The 23557-nt window shown below is 44.4% G+C and overlaps 1 protein-coding gene across 8 annotated transcripts; it reads right to left on the bottom strand.

Annotated features, from left to right (window-relative positions):
• Positions 1 to 116: 116 nt before the first annotated feature.
• On the bottom strand, positions 117 to 14760 carry LOC129867417 (TGF-beta-activated kinase 1 and MAP3K7-binding protein 3-like). 8 transcript variants are annotated; one of them, XM_055940804.1, is made up of 8 exons: positions 14325 to 14744; positions 13226 to 13271; positions 12819 to 12991; positions 8333 to 9605; positions 6705 to 6865; positions 1639 to 1732; positions 1455 to 1538; positions 117 to 998 (listed from the first exon to the last, which is right to left on the bottom strand). In XM_055940804.1, the coding sequence occupies exons 3-8, from the start codon at positions 12918 to 12920 to the stop codon at positions 829 to 831; spliced, it is 1884 nt and encodes a 627-aa protein (XP_055796779.1). In that variant the 5' UTR covers positions 12921 to 12991; positions 13226 to 13271; positions 14325 to 14744; the 3' UTR covers positions 117 to 828. The 8 variants fall into 8 exon arrangements, with proteins under 8 accessions (XP_055796779.1, XP_055796781.1, XP_055796780.1 ...); XM_055940806.1 differs by having other exon boundaries at positions 14518 to 14744; XM_055940805.1 differs by lacking the exon at positions 14325 to 14744 and adding an exon at positions 13674 to 14315.
• Positions 14761 to 23557: the final 8797 nt, after the last annotated feature.

The following is a 23557-nucleotide window of genomic DNA, read 5'->3' as shown; positions in this document are numbered from 1 at the left end:
GTACTTCAATTGTTACCCAGAAATTATTTGATATTAAGCTAAAAACAGCTATATTGGACCTTTAAACTAAAATGCCACAAACAGAAAATACAAAAAAAACACAAGAGACTACAGGAAATAGTCCAGGTGTAAGCAACAGTCACACAGAATCAGCTCCTTTATTAAGTACAGCAACTTGAGCCATTTGCACAGGAAAATTGACATCTTTAACACAGAATACAGTGTGGGCATAATATGCATACAAGTACCAGGAATATATTCATATGCAAGTCTCTTTAGTGTTCTTCATTTGATGAAAGGAGGAGCTCTTGGTACAGAGCTGATACAGTGTATAATCTACATTAGGATGAGTTCACCAGACCCTTTCTTTTTGCCATTGCATTGTCCCACTGTCAGAGAGAGTGCAGTGCAGCCCTGGCCATTTGTAGAGGAATGTCCCACTGTAAGAAGCGCCTGCGTTCGTCCACGGGGTTTGGGAATGGGCTCAGTCGTGTAAACAGGGCAGTCATTCATTCTGCAATGGAATGTTCACTCTGTAAACCACGCCTCCTCTTCCTGCGTATTTCAAAAACAACGCTCCAGTAGTTATAGCCACACCCACTGTCCGCTCGACAGCTAGTCCCTCCTTTTTAGGTTGCCATGAGAACAGTCTCCCGCTATCCTCTCCTGTAAAAATGCTTTCCTCCAATGGAAACAAGGGTCATAGTGCAGGGGGGGGGGGTTATCACACAAAGCCATGGGCGGGGACCAATTGGAGGAGAAGTTTACAGGGATGGAGGAAGTAAGGGTGGGGGGGTGACTACTATCCGGGATAGGGCTGGGCAAGGTTCAGGTGTAGCGCGGCATCTCGCACTGTTCACAGCGGTTGAGTGCAGGGTGGTTGAGGAAGGTGCATTCTTCACAGCTCCACTGGGCTCCCTCAAAGTCCTCGTCCCTCTGAGGGGGCCCGGCAGCTACAGGCTTGGCGTTCCGCTCCACCTCTGGGAGAAAGACCGAGTCTTAACGTCACACAGACAAACACAGCATATATAGTCTTAGTATTTTTCTTTTAAGAAACAATAAGAAGTGGACACTCCACCACTGTTTTGGTAAAACACTGAAGGATAGGGCGAAAATGTAACCACTCTCAAATTCATAGACAGGGCTATGGATGCAAGGACTGACCATCCATGATACCAACATTAGTTTGAACCATGTTTTGAGGTTATGCAGTGTTTGTCTAATTATGTTGTTTACAAACAATGGAGTAAAACAAGCTTACATGTTGGGTTCTGACAGGGTACGACAGCTGAAAAAAGCTCATGAAGCATTTATGTTCTATTCTTCAATAATTCATTTGGTATATATCATTAATTGAAAAGTATAAAAATAAAATGGATGTATCAATTGCAGATTGCCCCTTTAAGTGTTACCAATGTTTACAATGGTACGATAGAGGACATCATGGTTCTCACCTTTCCTTCCTGGCTTGGGCGGTACCACCGGACCGGTCTGTATGTTCTTATAAAAGTTGTTCTCAGCTTTCGGATCAAACTTCCCTGTGGAAATGATACAATTAGTACAGCATTGGTAGTTTGACTCCTGAATGGGTGCTCCTGTACACTGCATCTTCAAAAGCGTGTGTGTATATACACACACCTCTAGACTGCAGCAGATCTGTCTCTTTCAGGGTGCAGTCGATATCAATCTGAAGCTGTCTGTTCAGACTGCGTAATCGGGTCATCTCTTCAGGCTGGAAAAGGCACAAACACCAGTGGATGAGAGATGAGACACAAAAATAGAGATAACAGAAGGTTTGGTTTCCTACCAAATCTAATACTCTGCAAAGACTTACAAATACCTATCTATGTGATAAGAATCAGATAAAAGCTGTTTGTGCATGCACATATACAGGTAACCGCCAAAATAAAGGAAACACCAGCATATAAAGTGTCTTAATAGGGCGTTGAGCCAGAACAGCTGCAATGCACAGTGGCACAAATTCTACAAGTGTCTGGAACTCTATTGGAGGGATGACACCATTCTTCCATCATTTGGTGTTTTGTTGATGGTGGTGGAAAACGCTGTCCAGAATCTCCAATAAGTGTTCAACTGGGTTGAGATCTGGTGACTGAGACGGCCATGGCATATGGTTTACATTGTTTTCATGCTCATCAAACCATTCAGTGATCATCATGCCCTGTGGATGGGCATTGTCATCCTATGATGGCATAGCCATGGTAGCCAAAATAAATGGCCATCCCAGAATTTTTATACATGACCCTAAGCACGATGGGACATTCATTGACCCTAAGCACGATGGGACATTTATTGCTTAATTAACTCTGGAACCACACCTGTGTGGAAGCACCTGCTTTAAATATACTTCGCATCCCTCATTTACTCAAGTGTTTCCATTATCTTGGCTGTTACCTGTACTTTTACAGTATATGGTTATTTACGCTGAACAAAAATATAAAAACACAACATGTAACAATTTCAAAGATTTTACTGAGTTCCAGTTTAAGAAAATCAGTCAATTGAAATAAATAACTGAGGCCCTAATCTATGTATTTCTCATGACTGGGAATACAGATATGCATCTGTTGGTCACAGATACCTTTAAAATAAGCTGTGGATCAGAACACAAGTCAGTATCTGGTGTGAACATTATTTGTCTCATGCAGCGCGACAAATCTCCATCACATAGAGTTGATCATGCTGTTGATTGTGGCCTGTGGAATGTTGTCACACTCCTCTTCAATGGCTGTGCGAACTCGCTGGATATTGGCGGGAACTGGAACATGCTGTTGTACACATTGATCCAGAGCATCCCAAACATGCTCTACGTGTGACATGTCTGGTGAGTATGCAGGCCATGGAAGAACTGGGTCATTTTCAGCTTCCAGGAATTGTGTCCAGATCCTATGCGACATCGGGCTGTCCATTATCATGCTGAAACATGAGGTGATGTGGCGGATGAATGGCATGTCAATGGGCCTCAGGATCTCGTCACGATATCTCTGTGCATTGAAATTGCCATCTATGAAATGGAATTGTGTTCATTGTCTGTAGCTTATGCCTGCCCAGTGGTGTAAAAAGCACCCAATTGTCATACTGGAGTAAAAGTAAAGATAATTTAATAGAAAATGACTAAAGTAAAAGTGCAACTCACCCAGTAAAATACTACTTGAGTAAAAGCCTAAAAGTATTTGGCTTTAAATATACTTAAGTATCAAGAGCAAATGTAATTGCTAAAATATACTTAAGTATCAAAAGTATAAATAATTTCAAATTCCTTATATTAAGCAAATCAGATGGCCTCATTTTCATGGTAAACAAATTGAAGGATAGCCAAGGGCACAACATTCAGACATAATTTACAAGCAAAGCATGTGATTAGTGAGTCCGCCAGATCAGAGGTAGTAGGGATGACCAGGGATTTTCTCTTGATAAGTACGTGAATTGGAGCATTTCAGTCAGAGTACTTGTCAGGGAAAATGTATGGAGTAAAAAGTACATTATTTTCTTTAGGAATGTAGTTAAGTAACAGTTGTCCATAATATAAATAGTAAAGTAAAAGTACAGATACCGCCCAAAAATACTTAAGTAGTATTTAAGTATTTTTACACTTCTGTTCCTGCCCATACCATAACCCCACCACAGGGCACTCTGTTCACAACACTGACATCAGCAAACCGCTCATCCACACGACACCAGACACGTGGTCTGCGGTTATGAGGCCGGTTGGGTGTACTGCCAAATTCTCTAAAACGATGTGGGAGGTGGCTTATGGTAGAGAAATGAACATTCCGTTCTGGCAACAGCTCTGGTGGACATTTCTGCAGTCAGCATGCCAACTGCACGGTCCCTCATTTTAGAGTGAACATTTTATTGTCCCCTGTATAATGATCATGCTGTTTAATTAGCTTCTTGATATGCCACACCTGTCAAGTGAATGGGTTATCCTGGAAAAGGAGAAATGCTCACTAACAGGAATGTAAAACATTTGTGCATAAAAGTTGAGAAATATTATTTTTGTACGTATGGAACATTTTTGGGATCTTTTATTTCAGCTCATGAAACATGGGACCAACACTTTACATGTTGCATGAAATGTTTTGTTCAGTGTAGATACACAACATGACCAAAAGTATTTGGACACCTGCTCGTCGAACATCTCATTCCAAAATCATGGGCATTAATATGGAGTTGGTCCCCCCTTTGCTGATATAAACAGTTTCCACTCTTCTGGGAAGGCTTTCCACTAGATGTTGGAACATTGCTGAGGGGACTTACTTCCATTCAGCCACAGGAGCATTAGTGAGGTCAGGCACTGATTTTGAGCGATTAGGCCTGGCTTGCAGTCCGTGTTCCTTCCCCAAGCTGTTGCCACAAAGTTGTAAACTCAGAATAATCTAGTATGTCATTGTATGCTGTAGCGTTTTCCTTCAATGGACCTAAGAGGCCCAGCCAGAACAATGAAAAACAGCCCCAGACCATTATTCCTCTTTCACCACACTTTACAGTTGGCACTATGCATTTGGGCAGGTTAAGAGAAATTTGACAAACTGACTTATTGGAAAGGTGGCATCCTATGATGGTGCCACGTTGAAAGTCACTGAGCTCTTCAGTAAGGCATTCTACCGCCAAAGTTTGTCTATGGAGATTGCATGGCTGTGTGCTCAATGTTATACACTGGTCAGCAACGGGTGTGGTTGAAATAGCCAAATCCACTAATTTGAAGGGGTGTCCACATATGTGTATATAGTTTAAGTACAGTACTGGTCAAAGTTCACACACCTACTTATTTAAGGGTTTCTTTATTTTTACTATTTTCTACATTGTAGAATAATACTGAAGACATCAAATTATGAAACAACACATATGGAAGGTCTAGTGATGGTGGAGGCCAGGTCATCTGACGCAGCACTCCATCACTCTTCTTGGTCAAATAGCCCTTCCACAGCCTGGAGGTGTGTTGGGTCATTGTCCTGTTGAAAAACAAATGATAGTCCCACTAAGCGCAAACCAGATGGGATGGCGTATCGCTGTGGTAGCCATGCTGGTTAAGTGTGCCTGGAATTCTAAATAAATCACTGACAGTGTCACCAGCAAAGCACCCCCATATCACACCTCCTCCTCCATGCTTCACGGTGGAAACCACACATGCGGAGATCATCCGTTCACCTACTCTGCGTCTCACAAAGACACAGAGGTTGGAACCAAAATCCAAAGTCCAATTTGGACTCATCATACCAAAAGGACAGATTTCCACCTGTCTAATTTCCATTGTTCATGTTTCTTGGCCCAAGCAAGTCTCTTCTTCTTATTGGTGTCCTTTAGTAGTGGTTTCTTTGCAGCAATTCAACCATGAAAGCCTGATTTAACCAGTCTCCTCTGAACAGTTGATGTTGAGATGTATCTGTTACTTGAATTTCCGAATAATTTATTTGGCCTGAAATTTCTGAGGCTGGTAACTAATTAACTTATCCTCTATAGCAGAGGTAACTCTGGGTCTTCCTTTCCTGTGGCGGTTCTCATGAGATCCAGTTTCATTTTAAGACCTTCAAGTATTAAAGTAATGATGGACTGTCATTTCTCTTTGCTTATTTGACCTGTTCTTGCCATAATATGGACTTGGTCTTTTACCAAATAGGGCTATATTCTGTATACCACCCCTACCTTGTCACAACACAACTGATTGGCTCAAACGCATTAAGAAGGAAAGAAATTCCACAAATTAACAAGGCACACCTGTTAATTGAAATGCATTCCAGGTGACTACCTCATGAAGCTGGTTGAGAAAATGCCAAGAGTGTGCAAAGCTGTCATCAAGGCAAAGGGTGGCTACTTTGAAGAATCTCAAATATATTTAGATAACACTTTTTTGGTTACTACATAATTCCATGTGTTATTTCATAGTTTTAAAGTCTTCACTATTATTCTACAATGTAGAAAATAGTAAAAAATTAAGAAAAACCCTTGAATGAGTAGGTGTTTTGACTGGTACTGTAGCTGTGCAGCAATGTTCCCCATCCAACCTGACAGAGCTTGAGAGGATCTGCAGAGAAGAATGGGAGAAACTAACCAAATACAGGTGTGCCAAGCTTGTAGCATCATACCCAAGAAGACTTGAGGCTGTAATCACTGCCAAAGATGCTTCAACAAAGTACTGAGTAAAGGGTCTAAATACTTATGTAAAAGTGATTATTTTCAAAATGTTTTATATATACTTTCCGAATGCGCTGTACATCTCTTTCTTGACTTCAAATTATACCATTTTCGTCCCTTTAAATAATTTCTGTCCGCAACAACGTCTAAGGCTGCTGTGATATCAGTTTGTTGTTGTTTATAAAATTAGCCAAAATGTCTAAAAACCTGTTTTTGCTTTGTCATTATGGGGTATTGTGTGTAGATTGACGAGGGAATAAAAAAAATATTAAAAAAATATTACTATAAGGCTGTAACCTAACAAAATGTGGAAAAAGTAAAGGGGTCGGAATACTTTCCGAAGGCACTATATGTATGTTGCTAGTGAGTGTGTGCCACTGCATTCAAAGGTATGTGTGCGCTCACACATGCCACGTTACGTGCCATGCCTTCAAAAAGGTGTGTGTGTTCGTGTATGCATGTGTGTGATCACCGTGTGTGCCTATGCTTTTACACTTCACAGGTGTGTGTTTGTGTGTGTGCACACCATGTTATGACCCTTCACATCTTACCCGGGGGATGAGGCTGCTGCTGTTGACTCGTCTGAAGCGTCTCTGGAGGGCGTCGTACTCCATGTCGTTGACATCTGCCTTCAGCTGCTCCACTTTCTTCCTCTCCATGAGCAGCTCCTTCAGCAGACGCTCCATCCGGGCCCTCTGGTGCAGCAGGAGAGCTGGGAGAAACAGTGGAGGGAACACAGCGCTTCAGATGGGATGAGGGAATACACAGGTGGATGTGCAGGACTGGTTCTGTGCACAGATGAACAAACGCAAACGAGCAAGCACACCAAATGCATACACACAGGAACACACCCCCACGTACATACTATAGACACCTGCATCGGGTCGGATACCCACAGTTCCCCGCAATAAATATATATTTTTACTTTTATATATATATATATATTTTTTTTTTTTTTTTGTTAAATTTTTTATCAGCTGGCGGGTCTGAATAGGGGGGTCTGAATACCCCAGGGAAGGGGTCTGAATACTTCCCGAATACACTGAATGTATGTAAATTCTTTAATTTCACAGCCATATATACACTACCGGTCAAACGTTTTCTTTATTTTTTACTATATTCTACATTGTAGAACAGTGAAGACATCAAAACTATGAAATAACACATATGGAATCATTTAGTAACCCTCCCCAAAAAAAGTGTCAAATAAATAAAAATATATTTTATATTTGAGATTCTTCAAATAGCCACCCTTTGCCTTGAGCTTTGACATATTTTAATTAAAAATGTTATTTTGATGAATTTATTCATACCATTTCTTCCTTCCACAAGATTATAGTCCACTCCAGACACAAATCTAGGGTTGCTACCCAAGCCGGCTGGTAGCTCGTTCTATCGGTTCAATTGCCATACTGACTAGCAACGTTCTTATCCCCTGCTTGCTAGCCAGCCAACTGCGGCTAAGTTACAGTCATGTCAAACCGTGCAGACAGATTAACAACAGTAGCTGCATTTGTTTAAGCTGTTCTCTAGTGACATTTATTTGGATACATCCATAACAATGAACTAATGATGCAATTTCACCTGGCATAGAAAATGTGCTCTCTCATCAGGACTCTGTTGTTCGAGAGCTAGCCAACACTGCAAACACAATCACTTCAAACTGAAGCTGGAAAGACTGCAAACTACCTGCACTTCGTTTCGTTTGACCTTTTTTCTATTGATATATACAAAGAACTATCCATAAAAATTATGCCGATTCGTGATTTCGACCTGCTGAGAAAAGCTGCCTACCTGTCTGTCTCATCCCGACTCCTAACACGTTCATAATTATGGGACAGCTGGAGATCGAATTTGAATAATGAAACAATGTTAGTCTAAAAGAAATGGGAGATAATGTCTAGATGCTTTTTATGGAGGAGATCAAGTTAATAAATTGCCTGGCTGGGCTGATGAAACAGTGGAATGTGCAGTCAGATGGAACAGAGTAAATAGGCATTTTAACGTCATAGATTTAGCCGGTAGTAACTTGTGGAATAGACACTGGCTGGGAATGTGGTTTAAACCAATAAACATTTAGGATTAGACCCACCCATTGTATAAACAGCAAATAAGCGCACTGGTAAACACACAAATGCACACACACACACACTCTTATCCATCCATAAGCCATGCCTACCCTGGGTGTAAGCGTAGTCATCGGAGCCTGAGCTGGACCGGCGGGGCATGCGGTTGGTGATGTGGCTGGCGATGTTACCGGGCAGAGCCGAGATGGGCAGGATAGGTGCCGGGGCCAGCGCATGGTGCTCCCCCTGGTCCACCATGTTGAGCAGAGACTCAGGAGGGGAGGACACGGGAGGGGAGCCTGAGGGGGGCCTCTGCTGGGCCTGGCCTGGGGACACTTTGATCTTAAAGGTGTAGCCCGCCTGGCTGCCCGGCTGGGGCGAGGAGGCAGGTCTGGGCCGCGTGGGGCCCTGGTGCAAGTAGACCCCAGGGTGGAATGCGGCGGGGCCCCCGCCACTAAGGCCTCGCTGGGGTGAGCTGGGTGAGGGGCTTGTGGCCATGTAGAGCGTCTGGCCCGGGGGACAGTGGACGGGGGAGTTGCTGCGGGGCCGTGTGCCCTCCAAGGTGATCTCGATCTGGTTCTTTAGGGAGCTCTTGGGCAGGTAGGGCCGGTAGATGGGCTGCTGCTGTTGGTGGTGCTGGTGGTAGGGCATGCTGGCCAGGGTGGGAGGGCTGATTGGCAGGAAGACATGGGTCTGCTGGTGCTGGGGGTGGGGCTGGTGCTGGTGTTGGACTTGGTGCTGGGGCTGTACCTGCTGTTGGGGTTGCACTTGGTGGGGTTGGTGCTGGGGTGAGCTATAGGGGGACTGGTAGGTGGGAGTGGCGTAGGGCGAGGGCTGATACACAGGCTGCCCGGGCGAAGGCCAAGGAGAGGGCTGGGGGCTCTGGGAGGGGGAGGGACGGAGGTAGAGGGCATTGCCACCACTGTTGCCATAGTGACCGACGGGGATATGCAGGGCCTGGGGGGCGTTGGGAAGGTTCTGGGAGAGGGTGACCGTGATGGGGTTCATGGTGTAGCGGGGAACGGGGGAGTAGGTAGGGGACATGCCCTGCATGGGAGGAGGGGTGGGGGTGCTGGCTGAGCGCCCCCCGTGCTCCTTCATGAAGAAGGGGTTGTACCCCGGCGAGGGTGCCATGGTGGCGGGGGCTGAGAGTGGTTCCTGGAAGCCGGCCCGCGGAAGCTCGATGTGACCGTCGCTGGAGCTGTGCACCAGGGAGCGCCCACCCCCGTTGGACTTGCCCGCCTCCGGGGGGGGGTAGCCCAACTGGATGTGCAGCATGTGGTTCCGGCTCAGACGAACCTCCTCCGGACTGTGGAACTCCCCATAGAGGTATCTGTTACTCTCCTGAGCCAGTAGGCGGCAGCATACATCCAGGTTGTTGTTATTCTGGAGGAGAGGAGACAGCAGACAGGAAAACAGCAAGCTCAGTGATGGAGGCCAGACTGGAATTCTATAGCGGTCACTGCTCTCTGTCTATTAACTGTAGAAAACAGAGGGTCACTAACCCCGACTAAATCGTCGACCAAACCCCACAAACAGCTGTCAATGTTCAACTTCATGTGTAACAGCATACAGGAACTTCAACAAGAAAATTAGTGTATGTTGGTAGCCTGTTGTGTATCTATGTTTCCAAAATGGCACCTTAACATGTTGTGTAGACTGAGCACGCGTGTGCACCATTGCGCGAATTTTGATTTTGCACATCCACACCAGACACGCAGGTTGAAATGTCAAAACGAACTCTGAACCAACTAAACATAGCAAAAAAAAGAAATGTCCCTTTTTCAAGACCCTTTCTTTCAAAGAAAATTCGTAAAAATCCAAATAACTTCACAGATGTTCATTGTAAAGGGTTTAAACACTGTTTCCCATGCTTGTTCAATGAACCATAAACAATTAATGAGCATGCACCTGTGGAACGGTCGTTAAGACACTAACAGGCTGAGGGATAAAATAGAAGTCAGTTCTATTTTTTGACGCAGATCGCGCTGCAAGTCCTGCCTCTCCCATCTCCTCATTGGTTATACCCATGTGGGTGACAGAAAGACGAACGAGGTCGGTGGCGGTAATGCACCTAATTTATGATAGTTGCCAATCGCAATTTGAAGTCAAAAGAAGAAAAAGCCTAGGAGGAGAGATGACTAGAAACGATTCGGTTGACCGTTTTATGTGTGGATTAATTGTCGGAGTAGAGGACCTTGTGCATTTCAGGTAAAATAACAACTTAATGTTTATATCCCAGGAAAAATTAGCTAGCAACAGCAAGCTAGCTAAATAGGACAAATTAGCTAGCAAGTGCAAGCTAGCTAGCTAAATTGCCATAAAGGTTTAATGCTTTTCGACCTGTCCCCGAATTAATGTAATTGTTTCAGAGTTTGTTTTGATATTTTAACCTGCGTGTCGTGATCACGTTTGGTGTGGGGAGACAAAATAAATGCGTGCATGATGGAGCACGTGCGCAGCCGGTTTGGGTTCGGTGTAACAGCTTACAGATGGTAGGCAATTAAGGTCACAGTTATGAAAACTTAGGACACTAAAAAGAGGCCTTTCTACTGACTCTGAAAAACAGAAAGATGCCCAGGGTCCCTGTTCATCAGCGTGAACGTGCCTTAGGCATGCTGCAAGGAGCTATAAGGACTGCTGATGTGGCCAGGGCAAGAAATTGCAATGCCCGTACTGTGAGACACCTAAGACATCACTACAGGGAGACAGGACGGACATCTGATCGTCCTCGCAGTGGCAGACCACGTGTAACAACACCTGCTCAGGATTGGTACGTCCGAACATCACACCTGCGGGACAGGTACAGGATGGCAACAACAACTGCCGATTTACACCAGGAACGCACAATGCCTCCATCAGTGCTCAGACTGTCTGCAATAGGCTGAGAGAGGCTGGACTGAGGGCTTGTAGTCCTGCTGTAAGGCAGGTCCTCATCAGACATCACTGGCAACAACATTGCCGATAGGCACAAACCCACCGTCGCTGAACAAGACAGGACTGGCAAAAAGTGCTCTTCACTGACGAGTTACGGTTTTGTCTCACCAGGGGTGATGGTCGGATTCGCGTTCATCATCGAAGGAATGAGCTTACACCGAGGCCTGTACTCTGGAGCGGGATCGATTTGGAGGTGGAGGCTCCGTCATGGTCTGGGGCGGTGTGTCACAGCATCTTTGGACTGAGCTTGTTATCATTGCAGGCAATCTCAACACTGTGCGTTACAGGGAAGACATCCACCTCCCTCATGTGGTACCCTTCCTGCAGGCTCATCCTGACATGACCCTCCAGCATGACAATGCCACCAGCCATACTGCTCGTTCTGTGCGTGATTTCCTGCAAGACAGGAATGTCAGTGTTCTGCCATGGCCAGTGAAGAGCCCTGATCTTAATCCCATTGAGCACGTCTGGGACCTGTTGGATCGGAGGGTGAGGGCTAGGGCCATTCCCCCCAGAAATGTCCGGGAACTTACAAGTGCCTTGGTGGAAGAGTGGGGTAACATCTCCCAGCAAGAACTGGCAAATCTGGTGCAGTCCATGAGGAGAAGATGCACTGCAGTACTTAATGCAGCTGGTGGCCACACCAGAAACTGGCTGTTACTTTTGATTTTGACCCCGCTTTGTTCAAGGATACATTATTTAATTTCTGTTAGTCACATGTCTGTGGAACTTGTTCAGTTTATGTCTATGTTGTTGAATCTTGCCATGTTCATACAAATATTTACACATGTTGAGTTTGCTGAAAATAAACGCATTTGACATTGAGAGGACGTTTCTTTTTTTGCTGAGTTTAATTATTATTTGGGGACAGGTCGAAACACATGAAACATTCACGAACATGCTGTTGCTATCTAATTTGTTCTGGGATATAAACATTGGGTTGTTAAATGCACACAGTCCTTTTTTCCCCTGGATCTTTGTGGAATTTTGACCCATTTCAAGGCACACAAAATAGTGTGTTCTCTAGTCAGACATTTAATCCACAGATAAAAGATAGAAGGGGAAACTAATAGTTTCTAGTAGGGGCGGCAGGTAGCCTAGTGGTTAGAGCGCCAGTAACCGCAAGGTTGCGAGATCGAATCCCCGAGCTGACAAGGTAAAAATCTGTTGTTTTGCCCATGAACAATAACTAACAAGGCAGTTAACCAACTGTTCCTAGGCCATTATTGTAAATAAAAATGTGTTGTTAACTGACTTGACTGTTTAAACAAAGGTTAAATAATATATATTTTAAAAATCTCTCCTCCATCAGTAGTCTTCTTCTGACTGTAAGTTGGCAACCAACTTTAAGGTGCATTACCACCACCAACTGGACTGGAGTGTGGACCTCAGTTCATCATTCAATCACCCACGTGGGTAAATACTCTTAAAAACCAATGAGGAGATGGGAGAGGCGGGACTTTAGCACCTGACTACGCAGTTTAGATTAAATTATTGAATAAAATGTAAGTGTACATTTATTTTGCAGAGTGGTCTGCATGTAATTCCCTATGCAGTACACTACTTTTGACCAGGGCCTATATGGCTCTGGTCAAAAGTAACACAGAGTGCCATTTGGGACGTAAGGTATGTGCTCATAGCTGTCTGACTGCTGTATCCTACCTGCAGAAGGCACTGGGACACTACTCCCTCTGGGATCTCGGGGAAGCGCTGCTTGAGGTCCTGCAGGATGTGATAGTCTAGCGGAGGGCCTCCCTGCGCCATCCTGAGCCCACAGAGAGTCACTGACCCCACAGCCGTAAACGCTGCTGCTGCACCTGTGCGCCTCTCATCCCCTACACACACACACACACACACACACACACACACACACACACACACACACACACACACACACACACACACACACACACACACACACACACACACAGTCAGTGTCATCATGGAAAGCTTGCATCAATCTTCGATCATTATCGTGTCACATCAGCCCATCCACACACCAGACAGCATTAAAAGTCTGTCTCCAAACCAGTACTTCAAATAGAAGCACAAGTCAGTGTTGAGCTTACATTCGAAAGGAAGGTGGCTTTTTGGCAGCTGTGTTCAGCGGCTCCTCTGCAACAATAACAACAATTAGGCAACACATGTTACACACAGGTATCGGCCCTAAAGACCAAACCAGACAGACAAGCCGACATTACGTTAAAGCAGCAAAGATAGTTTAACCGGGCTAAAACTGGTCGAGAACCCCATCGGACAATTCACATAACGGCGGATTTGGCTGTAACAGAAGCATGGCATGGATCTATCTCTGTTGTTTGTTTAGTCATCTCACTGCACCAAGCAACGACCTGAAATTCAAGTCAGCTAACATGACAATGTTGGCAAGTGTTACCTAACGTTAGCTAGCTCATACTGAACACGAACGTTGTAGCTAGCAAAGCGTTAGAATCATCGACAACAGTGGCATTTAAGCCATCTAGCTAGCTGACTAACGTTAAAGCGTTAGCTACCTACCGTTATCGCTCTGCAGTGGACACTGATCTGACTCATAATTTGTGGTCAACCATGTTAGAACGTCAACTGATAACTAGCTAACTAGTTTCTTTAGACATAGGGCGTAGCTTAGACTGAACCAAGTTAGCTACCTAGCTTTCACCAACATAAACAAAATAGCACACCGTCAAGTACTAGTAAGTTAAGTAGCCAACCAACTAGTTACATTAGCTAGCTAACGTTACCTGGCTGGCTAGCTAACTGTAAGTTAGCCAATTTAGTGGTTTTTGATAAGTTCGTTACATATGAACAATCATTATGCGCATTGGTGATGGCTACGAGTAACTAACTAGCAACCATAAAGTATCGAGCTAAAGAGTAACGTTAGCTAGCTAACGTAAGATAGCTCGCTAGAGGCCAACTTCTTAAGGGGGTATGCTGACCAGAAAGGCATAACAACAAGCACGCTGACATAGAAGCTAGCTAATAACATTAGCCAGATAGCTGGCTACGGTTCCTTTCTTTATATATTAAATAACTAACTACTGTACAGATAGATTTAAGCTAACTACAGAAGTGATATGGCTACCATTAGCTTTCTAGCTGACTATTAACGTTACATCGAAACCAAGCCAAGGCGGACACCATAGCTTGCTAGCTACTTCGACTTACCATGAGCTTACTCACTCTTGTCATGGACCATTATAACGTTTAAGAGAAAGCACGTTAATGTGATATTTTCCGAAAGTGGCAGACGAATATGTATTTCACTCTTGATGGATAAAGCGATTATGTTACATTCCAAGACAGGGCCGTCGTCAATACAACGTACGAAATTGCCTGTATCGCGAAAGATGTCACTCACAGTTTATCAAACCAGGAAGTTGTATTTTGCGCCCTTGTTCTTCGATGAGGTTTAACGGCGGTTGGCATCCAGTAAACGTTGCATTACCGCCATCAACTAGACTGGGGTATAAATCCCTTTTACTTTGTATGGGGGAAAAGAAAAAAAAAATCCTACCATCTAACCCTACACTCATTAATAACCCACCTCCCTATTTAAAGTCCTACCTCAGGTCAACGGCCAGGACTGGACACCACCCCTCAACACACCCTGTAAATCTTCTGACATTAAATCTCATACACCCAAATACTTCTCTGCCGCTGCCACCACATCCTCTATTTTCTAACCATTGCTATGAACACTAAAAAGCCAATCTTACTGAAGCATATATCACTTGTTGGCCTATCACTCTACTACTCACACAAATCCTCACATGATCCTTTCCCCTTGACCCAGCTTCCTCTACTTTGTTCACTGCTTCAGAAGTACACTACTCTAACCCTGGTAACCTCAACCTACCTCTCTCGCACCAGAAACACTTCTGATTGCTTCTTTCCCCAATATTACACATTCCTTTGTCTCATGCCCTTCTGCACACTTCTCACACCTAGGAACCTCCCTCCTACACACTGCTGCCACATGCCCATAAGCATGACAACTGTAACAACGTAATGGATTCGGCACAAAATCTTGTACGGGATAACTGAAATATCCTAACATCAATTTCTCTGGCAGACTCAACATCAAAACTCAAAAGAACAGACAATGACTCTTCTGTTTCACCACTCATACCACCCTGTCTGCGTCCCACCAAACAATGAGCATAACAAACATCGGAAATCTTCCCATTTAGTTGGTCGACTTTCACATTTACCGCTACCCCAGTAATCACTCCTTTCAATGACGCCCTTTTCTTGAGAGCAAAACAAGTCACAGTTCTCCCCATTTGTGTGGCGCCTGCTCCCTCTGACCGGCAGAAACACAAACAATTATCACAAGACCACTTTGGGCTACCTTCACAGATTCCAGAGCTCCCAACTCCATTTTCACCCACCCTGAAACCACATATGGATCAGCCAAAAGGCAGGGGTCCACTTTCTCAAAACATTTCTCTCCTACCCTCACAGACTCATCTTTATCCTGACCATCGATGCAAGCGCCGAGCTCCGAGAACTTCACCATGCCTGCCACCTCCGATAATTTGCCCACCTTCACTTCCATTTTGCCTCCAGACCTTGATCCAGCATACGGCTCACTCTTCTTACACTTTCCACCACTCTTCTTCGACAAACCACCTACCTTTTTCAATTTACACACAATACCCCATGATGACGAAGCAAAATCAGGTTTAATTTTTTTTAAGCAAATTTATAACAAATGAAAACATAAATACTTTATTTACATAAGTATTCAGACCCATTGCTATGAGACTCGAAATTGAGCTCAACTTCCTCCTGTTCCCATTGATCAGCCTTCTACAACAGATCTGGGGAAGGGTACCAAAACATTTCTGCAGCATTGAAGGTCCCCAAGAACACAGTGGCCTCCATCATTCATAAATGGAAGAAGTTTGGAACCACCAAGACTTCCTAGAGCTGGCCGCCCGGCCAAACTGAGCAATCGGGGGTGAAGGGCCTTGGTCTGGTAGGTGACAAAGAACCCGATGGTCACTCTGACAGAGCTCCAGAGTTCATCTGTGGAGATGGGAGAACCTTCCAGAAGGACAACCATCTACACCACAGCACTACACCAACCAGGTATTTATGGTAGAGTGGCCAGACGGAAGCCACTCCTCAGGAAAAGGCACATGACTGCCCGCTTGGAGTTTGCCAAAAGGCACCTAAAGACTCTCAGACCATGATAAATAAGATTCTCTGGTCTGATGAAATCAAGATTGAACTATTTGGCCTGAATGCTAAGCATCACGTCTGGAGGAAACCTGACACCATCCCTATGGTGAAGCATGGGAGTGGCAACATCATGCTGTGGGGATGTTTTTCAGTGGCAGGGACTGGGAGACTGGTCAGGATCGAGGGAAAGATGAAAGTAGCAAAGTACAGAGAGATCCTAGATGAAAAGCTGCTCCAAAGCACTCAGGACCTCAGTCTGGGGTGAAGGTTCACCTTCCAACAGGAGAACGACCCTAAGCACACAACCAAGACAACGCTTGAGTGGCTTAGGGACAAGTCTCTGAATGTCCTCGAGTGGCCGAGCCAGAGCCAGACTTGAACCTGATCGAACATCTCTGGAGAGACCTGAAAATAGCTGTGCATTGATGCTCCCCATCCAACCTGACAGAGCTTGAGGGGATCTGCAGAGAAGAATGGGAGAAACTCCCCAAATACAGGTGTGCCAAGCTTGTAGCTTCATACCCAAGAAGACTCAAGGCTGTAATCACTGCCAAAGGTGCTTCAACAAATACTGAGTAAAGGGTCTGAATATTTATGTAAATGTCATATTTCAAAAAAATGTATATATACTTTCCGAATGCCCTTTACATCTCGTTCTTGCCTTCTCAAGTTATGCCATTTTCGTTCCTTTAATCATTTTTCAAATCAAATCAAATCAAGTTTATTTTATATAGCCCTTCGTACATCAGCTAATATCTCGAAGTGCTGTACAGAAACCCAGCCTAAAACCCCAAACAGCAAGCAATGCAGGTGTAGAAGCATGGCGGCTAGGAAAAACTCCCTAGAAAGGCCAAAACCTAGGAAGAAACCTAGAGAGGAACTAGGCTATGAGGGGTGGCCAGTCCTCTTCTGGCTGTGCCGGGTGGAGATTATAACAGAACATGTCCAAGATGTTCAAATGTTCATAAATGACCAGCATGGTCAAATAATAATCAGGAGTAAATGTCAGTTGGCTTTTCATAGCCGATCATTAAGAGTATCTCTACCGCTCCTGCGGTCTCTAGAGAGTTGAAAACAGCAGGTCTGGGACAAGTAGCACGTCCGGTGGACAGGTCAGGGTTCCATAGCCGCAGGCAGAACAGTTGAAACTGGAACTGCAGCAAGGCCAGGTGGACTGGGGACAGCAAGGAGTCATCAGGCCCGGTAGTCCTGACGCATAGTCCTAGGGCTCAGGTCCTCCGAGAGAGAGAAAGAAAGAGAGAAGGAGAGAATTAGAGAGAGCATACTTAAATTCACACAGGACACCGGATAAGACAGGAGAAGTACTCCAGATATAACCAACTGACTCTAGCCCCCCGACACATAAACTACTTTTGTCTGCAACATCAACTTCTAAGGCTGCTCCCCCACTAGATAGCACCGCCACCTCATACTCTGCTTCAAAACTCAATAGGACAGACAGTGTCTTCTCAGTTTCACCATGCTTGGGACCGGGTCACAGATCTTGTCCCGAGCCGTGTGACGCGAAGCACCCGCTCCCTCTGGGCAGAAGAAAAACTGAAAATCATTACAAGTCCACCTCGAGCTACTTTCACAGATTTAAAAGTACCCAATTCATTTTTTCTACCCAGCCTGAGACTACATATGGTTCAGCCAAAAAGCAGGGGTCCACTTTCTCCAAACTTGTCACTCCCACTGGGCCAGCATCAACCTTTGCATGACCATCATGGCGAGGCTCCAACTCGGAGGTCTTTACAACGCCAATGCAGGTAATTCATCCTCACTTTCGTCAGGTTCTACTTGGCGCCATTCTTCCTCAACACATATCTTCCTTTTGCCCTCGGCCTTTCTGCTTCTTCCTCGCTGTCCACAACCATGTCTATCCGTTCACCAAGCTCATGCCGTGCCTTCATCCACTGTATTGTTTGCAGAACATGCACTGATTGCCTTTCTCCAATACCCAACTACTGTTCCTTTGCCCAATGTACTAGTCTGGCAATCTCTGGCCTCTCCATCCTCCCAAATCGTGCCACAGTCGCCAGCCAGGTCTCCTCCTCATTATTCAAAGAACACTCACTGGGAGTCAGCATGTTGCTTATCTCCTCTCTCTCTCTCTCTCTCTGACTCTGACTCTCTCTCTCTCTCTCTCTCTCTCTCTCTCACACACACTATTGCTCCCAGTCTCTCCCTCCAACCTTTTCTAGCATGAGAGCTACTTTTAAAAAAAGAAATGCTGCGAGCTACTAATAGTTTTTTTCCTATCTTTTAAATAGGCACATGCTTCTCTTCTCCTCTACCCTGCAACTCTTCGCCGGGTTCTTGGTGTACAAGACATGTGTTTTCTGTCAATATATCTGGTAATATAATGGTTAATAAGCAGTATTTGGCAGGTCCCATAAAGTTCTCTTTTTTATTTTTCCGAATTCAAAAAACTTTGTTGTATTTTTCCTGTTTTGGGATTTTTTCCCCTTTTTTTACTCTCAATGTAACAATTATTCCTAGTGAAACAACAAAAATTGATGTTCTGAATTCATGTCAATGCTTAAATCACATCAGAAGACCATTTCTGAAGTCTAGAAAAAAACGAACACATTTTTTTTTTCACATCTTTAATTGTGTATCTAGCAAGAGAAGAATAGAGCTTGCCAGCTTTGCATTTTTTTTATTTTTTTTATTTAACCTTTATTTAACCAGGTAGGCCAGTTGAGAACAAGTTCTTATTTACAACTGAGACCTGGCAAAGATAAAGCAACGCAGTGCGACACAAACAACACAGAGTTACACATGGGATAAACAAAAGCACAGTCAATAACACAATAGAAAAGTCTATATACAGTGTGTGCAAATGTATTAAGATTAGGGAGGTAAGGCAATAAATCGGCCATAGGGGCGAAATAATTACAATTTAGAAATTAAACACTGGAGTGATTGATGTGCAGAAGATGAATGTGCAAGTAGAGATACTGGGGTGCAAAAGAGCAAAAAATAAATAACAATATGGGGATGAGGTAGTTGGGTGGGCTATTTACAGATAGCCTGTGTACAGGTGATCAGTAAGCTGCTCTGACAGCTGATGCTTAAAGTTAATGAAGGAGATATAAGACTCCAGCTTCAGTGATTTTTGCAATTGATTCCAGTCATTGGCAGCAGAAAACTGGAAGGAAAGGTGGCCAAAGGAGGAGTTGGCTTTGGGGATGACCAGTGAAATATACATGCTGGAGCGTGTCCTATGGGTGGGTGCTGCTATGGTGACCAGTGAGCTGAGATAAGGCGCGGCTATACCTAGCAAAGACTTGTAGATGACCTGGAGCCAGTGGGTTTGGCAACGAATATGAAGCAAGGGCCAGCCAACGAGAGCATACAGGTCGCAGTGGTGGGTAGTATATGGGGCTTTGGTGACAAAACGGATGGCAATGTGATAGACTACATCCAATTTGCTGAGTAGAGTGTTGGAGGCTATATTGTAAATGACATCGCTGAAGTCAAGGATCGGTAGCATAGTCAGTTTTACGAGGGTATGTTTGGCAACATGAGTGAAGGAGGCTTTGTTGTGAAATAGGAAGTAGATTCTAGATTTAATTTTGGATTGGAGATGCTTAATGTGAGTCTGGAAGGAGAGTTTACAGTCTAACCAGACACCTAGGTATTTGTAATTGTCCACATATTCTAAGTCAGAACCGTCCAGAGTAGTGATGCTGGACGGGCGGGCAGGTGTGGGCAGTGATCGGTTGAAGAGCATGCATTTAGTTTTATTTGCATTTAAGAGCAGTTGGAGGCCACGGAAGGAGTGTTGTATGGCATTGAAGCTCGTCTGGAGGTTTGTTAACACAGTGTCCAAAGAAGGGCCAGAAGTTAACAGAATGGTGTCGTCTGCGTAGAGGTGGATCAGAGAATCACCAGCAGCAAGAGCGACATCATTGATGTATACAGAGAAAAGAGTCAGCCTGAGAATTGAACCCTGTGGCACCCCCATAGAGACTGCCAGAGGTCCAGACAACAGGCCCTCCGATTTGACACACTGAACTCTGTCTGAGAAGTAGTTGGTGAACCAGGCGAGGCAGTCATTTGAGAAACCAAGGCTGTTGAGTCTGCCGATAAGAATGCAGTGATTGACAGAGTCGAAGCCTTGGCCAGGTCGATGAAGACGGCAGCACAGTATTATCTTTTATCAATGGCGGTTATGATATTGATGATACCAGCTCGGAAACCAGATTGCAATTGCGGAGAAGGTACGGTGGTATTCGAAATGGTCGGTGATCTGTTTGTTAACTCTGCTTTCGAAGTCTTTAGAAAGGCAGGGTAGGATAGATATAGGTCTGTAACAGTTTGGGCGTAGAGTGTCTCCCCCTTTGAAGAGGGGGATGACCGTGGCAGCTTTCCAATCTTCAGGGATCTCAGACAATATGAAAGAGAGGTTGAACAGGCTAGCTTGTAGTCCTAAAAACAGAAATGAGTCACCTTTAGTTCGTTCAGCCATTCCTATGGGTAAAATTAATGGGGAAAGAGTAGGGTTTTGGGATAAACGCCAACAATAAGGTCTGAGGTTAACCCAGGCTTAGGAGATCTAATACGTTTTGTTCTATGAGATAATATCAGTCAGTTAACATGATCTTAATGAATGATGAAGTCTTTATGTGCTTTATCTGCTTTTGTTATTACATAAATGCTTCAAAATTAGCAAAAAGAGACGTTAGCTGATTAAAATTATCCCATAGAACAAAACATATAATATTTCCTAAGCCTGTGTTTACCATAGACCTTATTTACGCCTTTTATCACAACAACAAAAAATACTAAAACGGCATTCATTTCCCCATAGGCTTTGTCCAACAAACCATGGCGGAGTTATGGCCGAAATTCACCAAAGGCAAGCATGCGAACACTGGCGGACTTACAATTAGGCAGAACATTTTTCAGCTGGAACTAAGAGGCCTAGCCCGAACCATGAATAACAGCCCCAGACCATTATTCCTCCTCCACCTAATTTTACAGTTGGCACTATGCATTTGGGCAGGTAGCGTTCTCCTGGCACCCGCCAAACCCAGATTCGTCCATCAGACTGCCAGATAGTGAAGCGTGATTCATCACTCCAGAAAACGGGTTTCCACTGCTCCAGAGTACAATGGCAGCGAGCTTTACATCACTGCAGCTAACGTTTGGGATTGCGCATGGTGATCTTCGGCTTGTATGCGGATGCTTGGCCATGGAAACCCATTTCATGAAGCTCCTGACAAACAGTTATTGTGCTGAAGTTGCTTCCAGAGGCAGTTTGTAATTCAGTAGTGAGAGTTGCCACCGAGGACAGACGATTTTTACGCGCTACGGACTTCAGCCCTCGGTGGACCCGTTCTATGAGCTTGTGTGGCCTACCACTTCGCGGCTGAGCCGTTGTTGCGCCTGGACTTCCCACTTAACAATAACAGCAATTACAGTTGACAGGGGCAGCTCTAGCAGGGCAGAAATTTGACAAACTGAACTGTTGACTGGAATGACTGGAACGAATTGCAAAAATCGCTGAAGCTGGACACTTATTTTTCCTCACTAACTTTAAACATCAGCTATCTGAGCAGATAACCGATCGCTGCAGCTGTACATAGCCCATCTGTAAATATTTTACATTTACATTTAAGTCATTTAGCAGACGCTCTTATCCAGAGCCCACCCAATCTACCTACCTCATCCCTATATTGTTTTTATTTACTTTTCTGCTCTTTTGCACACCAGTATTTCTACTTGCACATCACCATCTGCTAATCTATCACTCCAGTGTTAATTTGCTAAATTGTAATTACTTTGCTACTATGGCCTATTTATTGCCTTACCTCCTCACGCCATTTGCACACACTGTATATAGACTTTCTTTCTTTTTTTTATTTTCTATTGTGTTATTGACTGTACGCTTGTTTATTCCATGTTTAACTCTGTGTTGTTGTTTGTGTCGCACTGCTTTGCTTTATCTTGGCCAGGTCGCAGTTGTAAATGAGAACTTGTTCTCAACTAGCTTACCTGGTTAAATAAAGGTGAAATAAAAAAAATAAGCAAATAAAAGTTGGAAGGTGGCATCCTATGCCGTTGCCATGTTGAAAGTCACTGAGCTCTTCAGTATGACCATTTTTTTGCCGATGTTTGTCTATGGAGATCACATGGCTTGTATCAGCAACGGGTCTGGCTGAAATAGCCGAATCCACAAATGTTAAGGGGCGTCCGCATACTTTTGTATATATAGTGTAAGTAAAGCCCATCTAACTGATGCTCTGGCCTAAAAGATTATGGCATGTCATACTCTTTTTGGCCTTACAGCATCAGATACATGGGCAAGCTCGGATGCTTTCTCCAGTCAGATTGTTTCAGCCACTTGCAAATTGAAGGAAAGTGCACTGCTTAGATGCTGGAATTGTTTGGATGAACGTAACCTACTTTTTCAAGTGATTTATTTGACAATCAGATGAAAACATCATGGCTGGTTGTGTTCATGGCACATTTAAAGGGAATACATTTTTACAGTTAAATGTCTTTACTATAAATCCCATAAAAATTGAGGAGAGAGGGCTCAGACTGGCCTTTGCCTGGGACCTCCAAATCACTAAATCCGACCCTGTGTGTGATTTATTGTAGAATGCATTGTTTTTAATTATAATGACACAACCGAAGCCAGGCAGGCGGGTTGTCCACTTTGACACTGATCTGCCTGTCCCGTCCTTTACACCTGCCTCACTCTGCTTGCTCCATCCACCCACTTCTAGTAGGAGAGCCCTGCCATAGAGAATGATAGAGGCCTCTAGTGGCCCAAAAGGCCGCATTTGCAGTGGTGGAAACCATTAAGTAGAAGCCATTGAGTGCTTCCACGTTTTAAGGTAGTCAACTGGTTGGGACTAGGGCTGTTGGTTGGGACTAGGGCTGTTATTATGACCATATTACTGCGGAGTCATGACTTCAGTCCAATTTCATGTGACTGCTGAGTTGCCGTGACTAGGCTTCTCCAAAACTGTGCTCTGACACATCTGATGGTCATTTGTAGCCCACCAAACTTGCTAACGGCCAGTTGCTAATGGACTGGTACTCAGCGCTCTATTGTCCCTCCATCTGGTTCTAATGGCCTGGTACTCAGGGCTCTATTGTCCCACCATCAGGTCCTAATGGCCTGGTACTCAGCGCTCTATTGTCCCTCCATCAGGTCCTAATGGCCTGGTACTCAGCACTCTGTTGTCCCT

The sequence above is a fragment of the Salvelinus fontinalis genome, chromosome 12 (genome assembly GCF_029448725.1).
Source record: "Salvelinus fontinalis isolate EN_2023a chromosome 12, ASM2944872v1, whole genome shotgun sequence".
NCBI classification, from domain to species: Eukaryota; Metazoa; Chordata; class Actinopteri; order Salmoniformes; family Salmonidae; genus Salvelinus; species Salvelinus fontinalis.
Note: the sequence above shows the minus strand (reverse complement) of the source record. Positions and strands in the feature narration are given on the sequence as shown.

Bases quoted from the DNA above. Each gene is read 5' to 3' on its own strand.
- LOC129867417 (XM_055940800.1), bottom strand. From the start codon at position 14,692: ATGAGTGTAGGGTTAGATGGTAGGATTTTTTTTTTCTTTTCCCCCATA. The intron at 1,539-1,638 runs GTGTGTGTATAT...TCATTTCCACAG, and splicing joins AGATCTGCTGCAGTCTAGAG to GGAAGTTTGATCCGAAAGCT. The intron at 999-1,454 runs GTGAGAACCATG...TGTGACGTTAAG, and splicing joins GCCCAAGCCAGGAAGGAAAG to ACTCGGTCTTTCTCCCAGAG.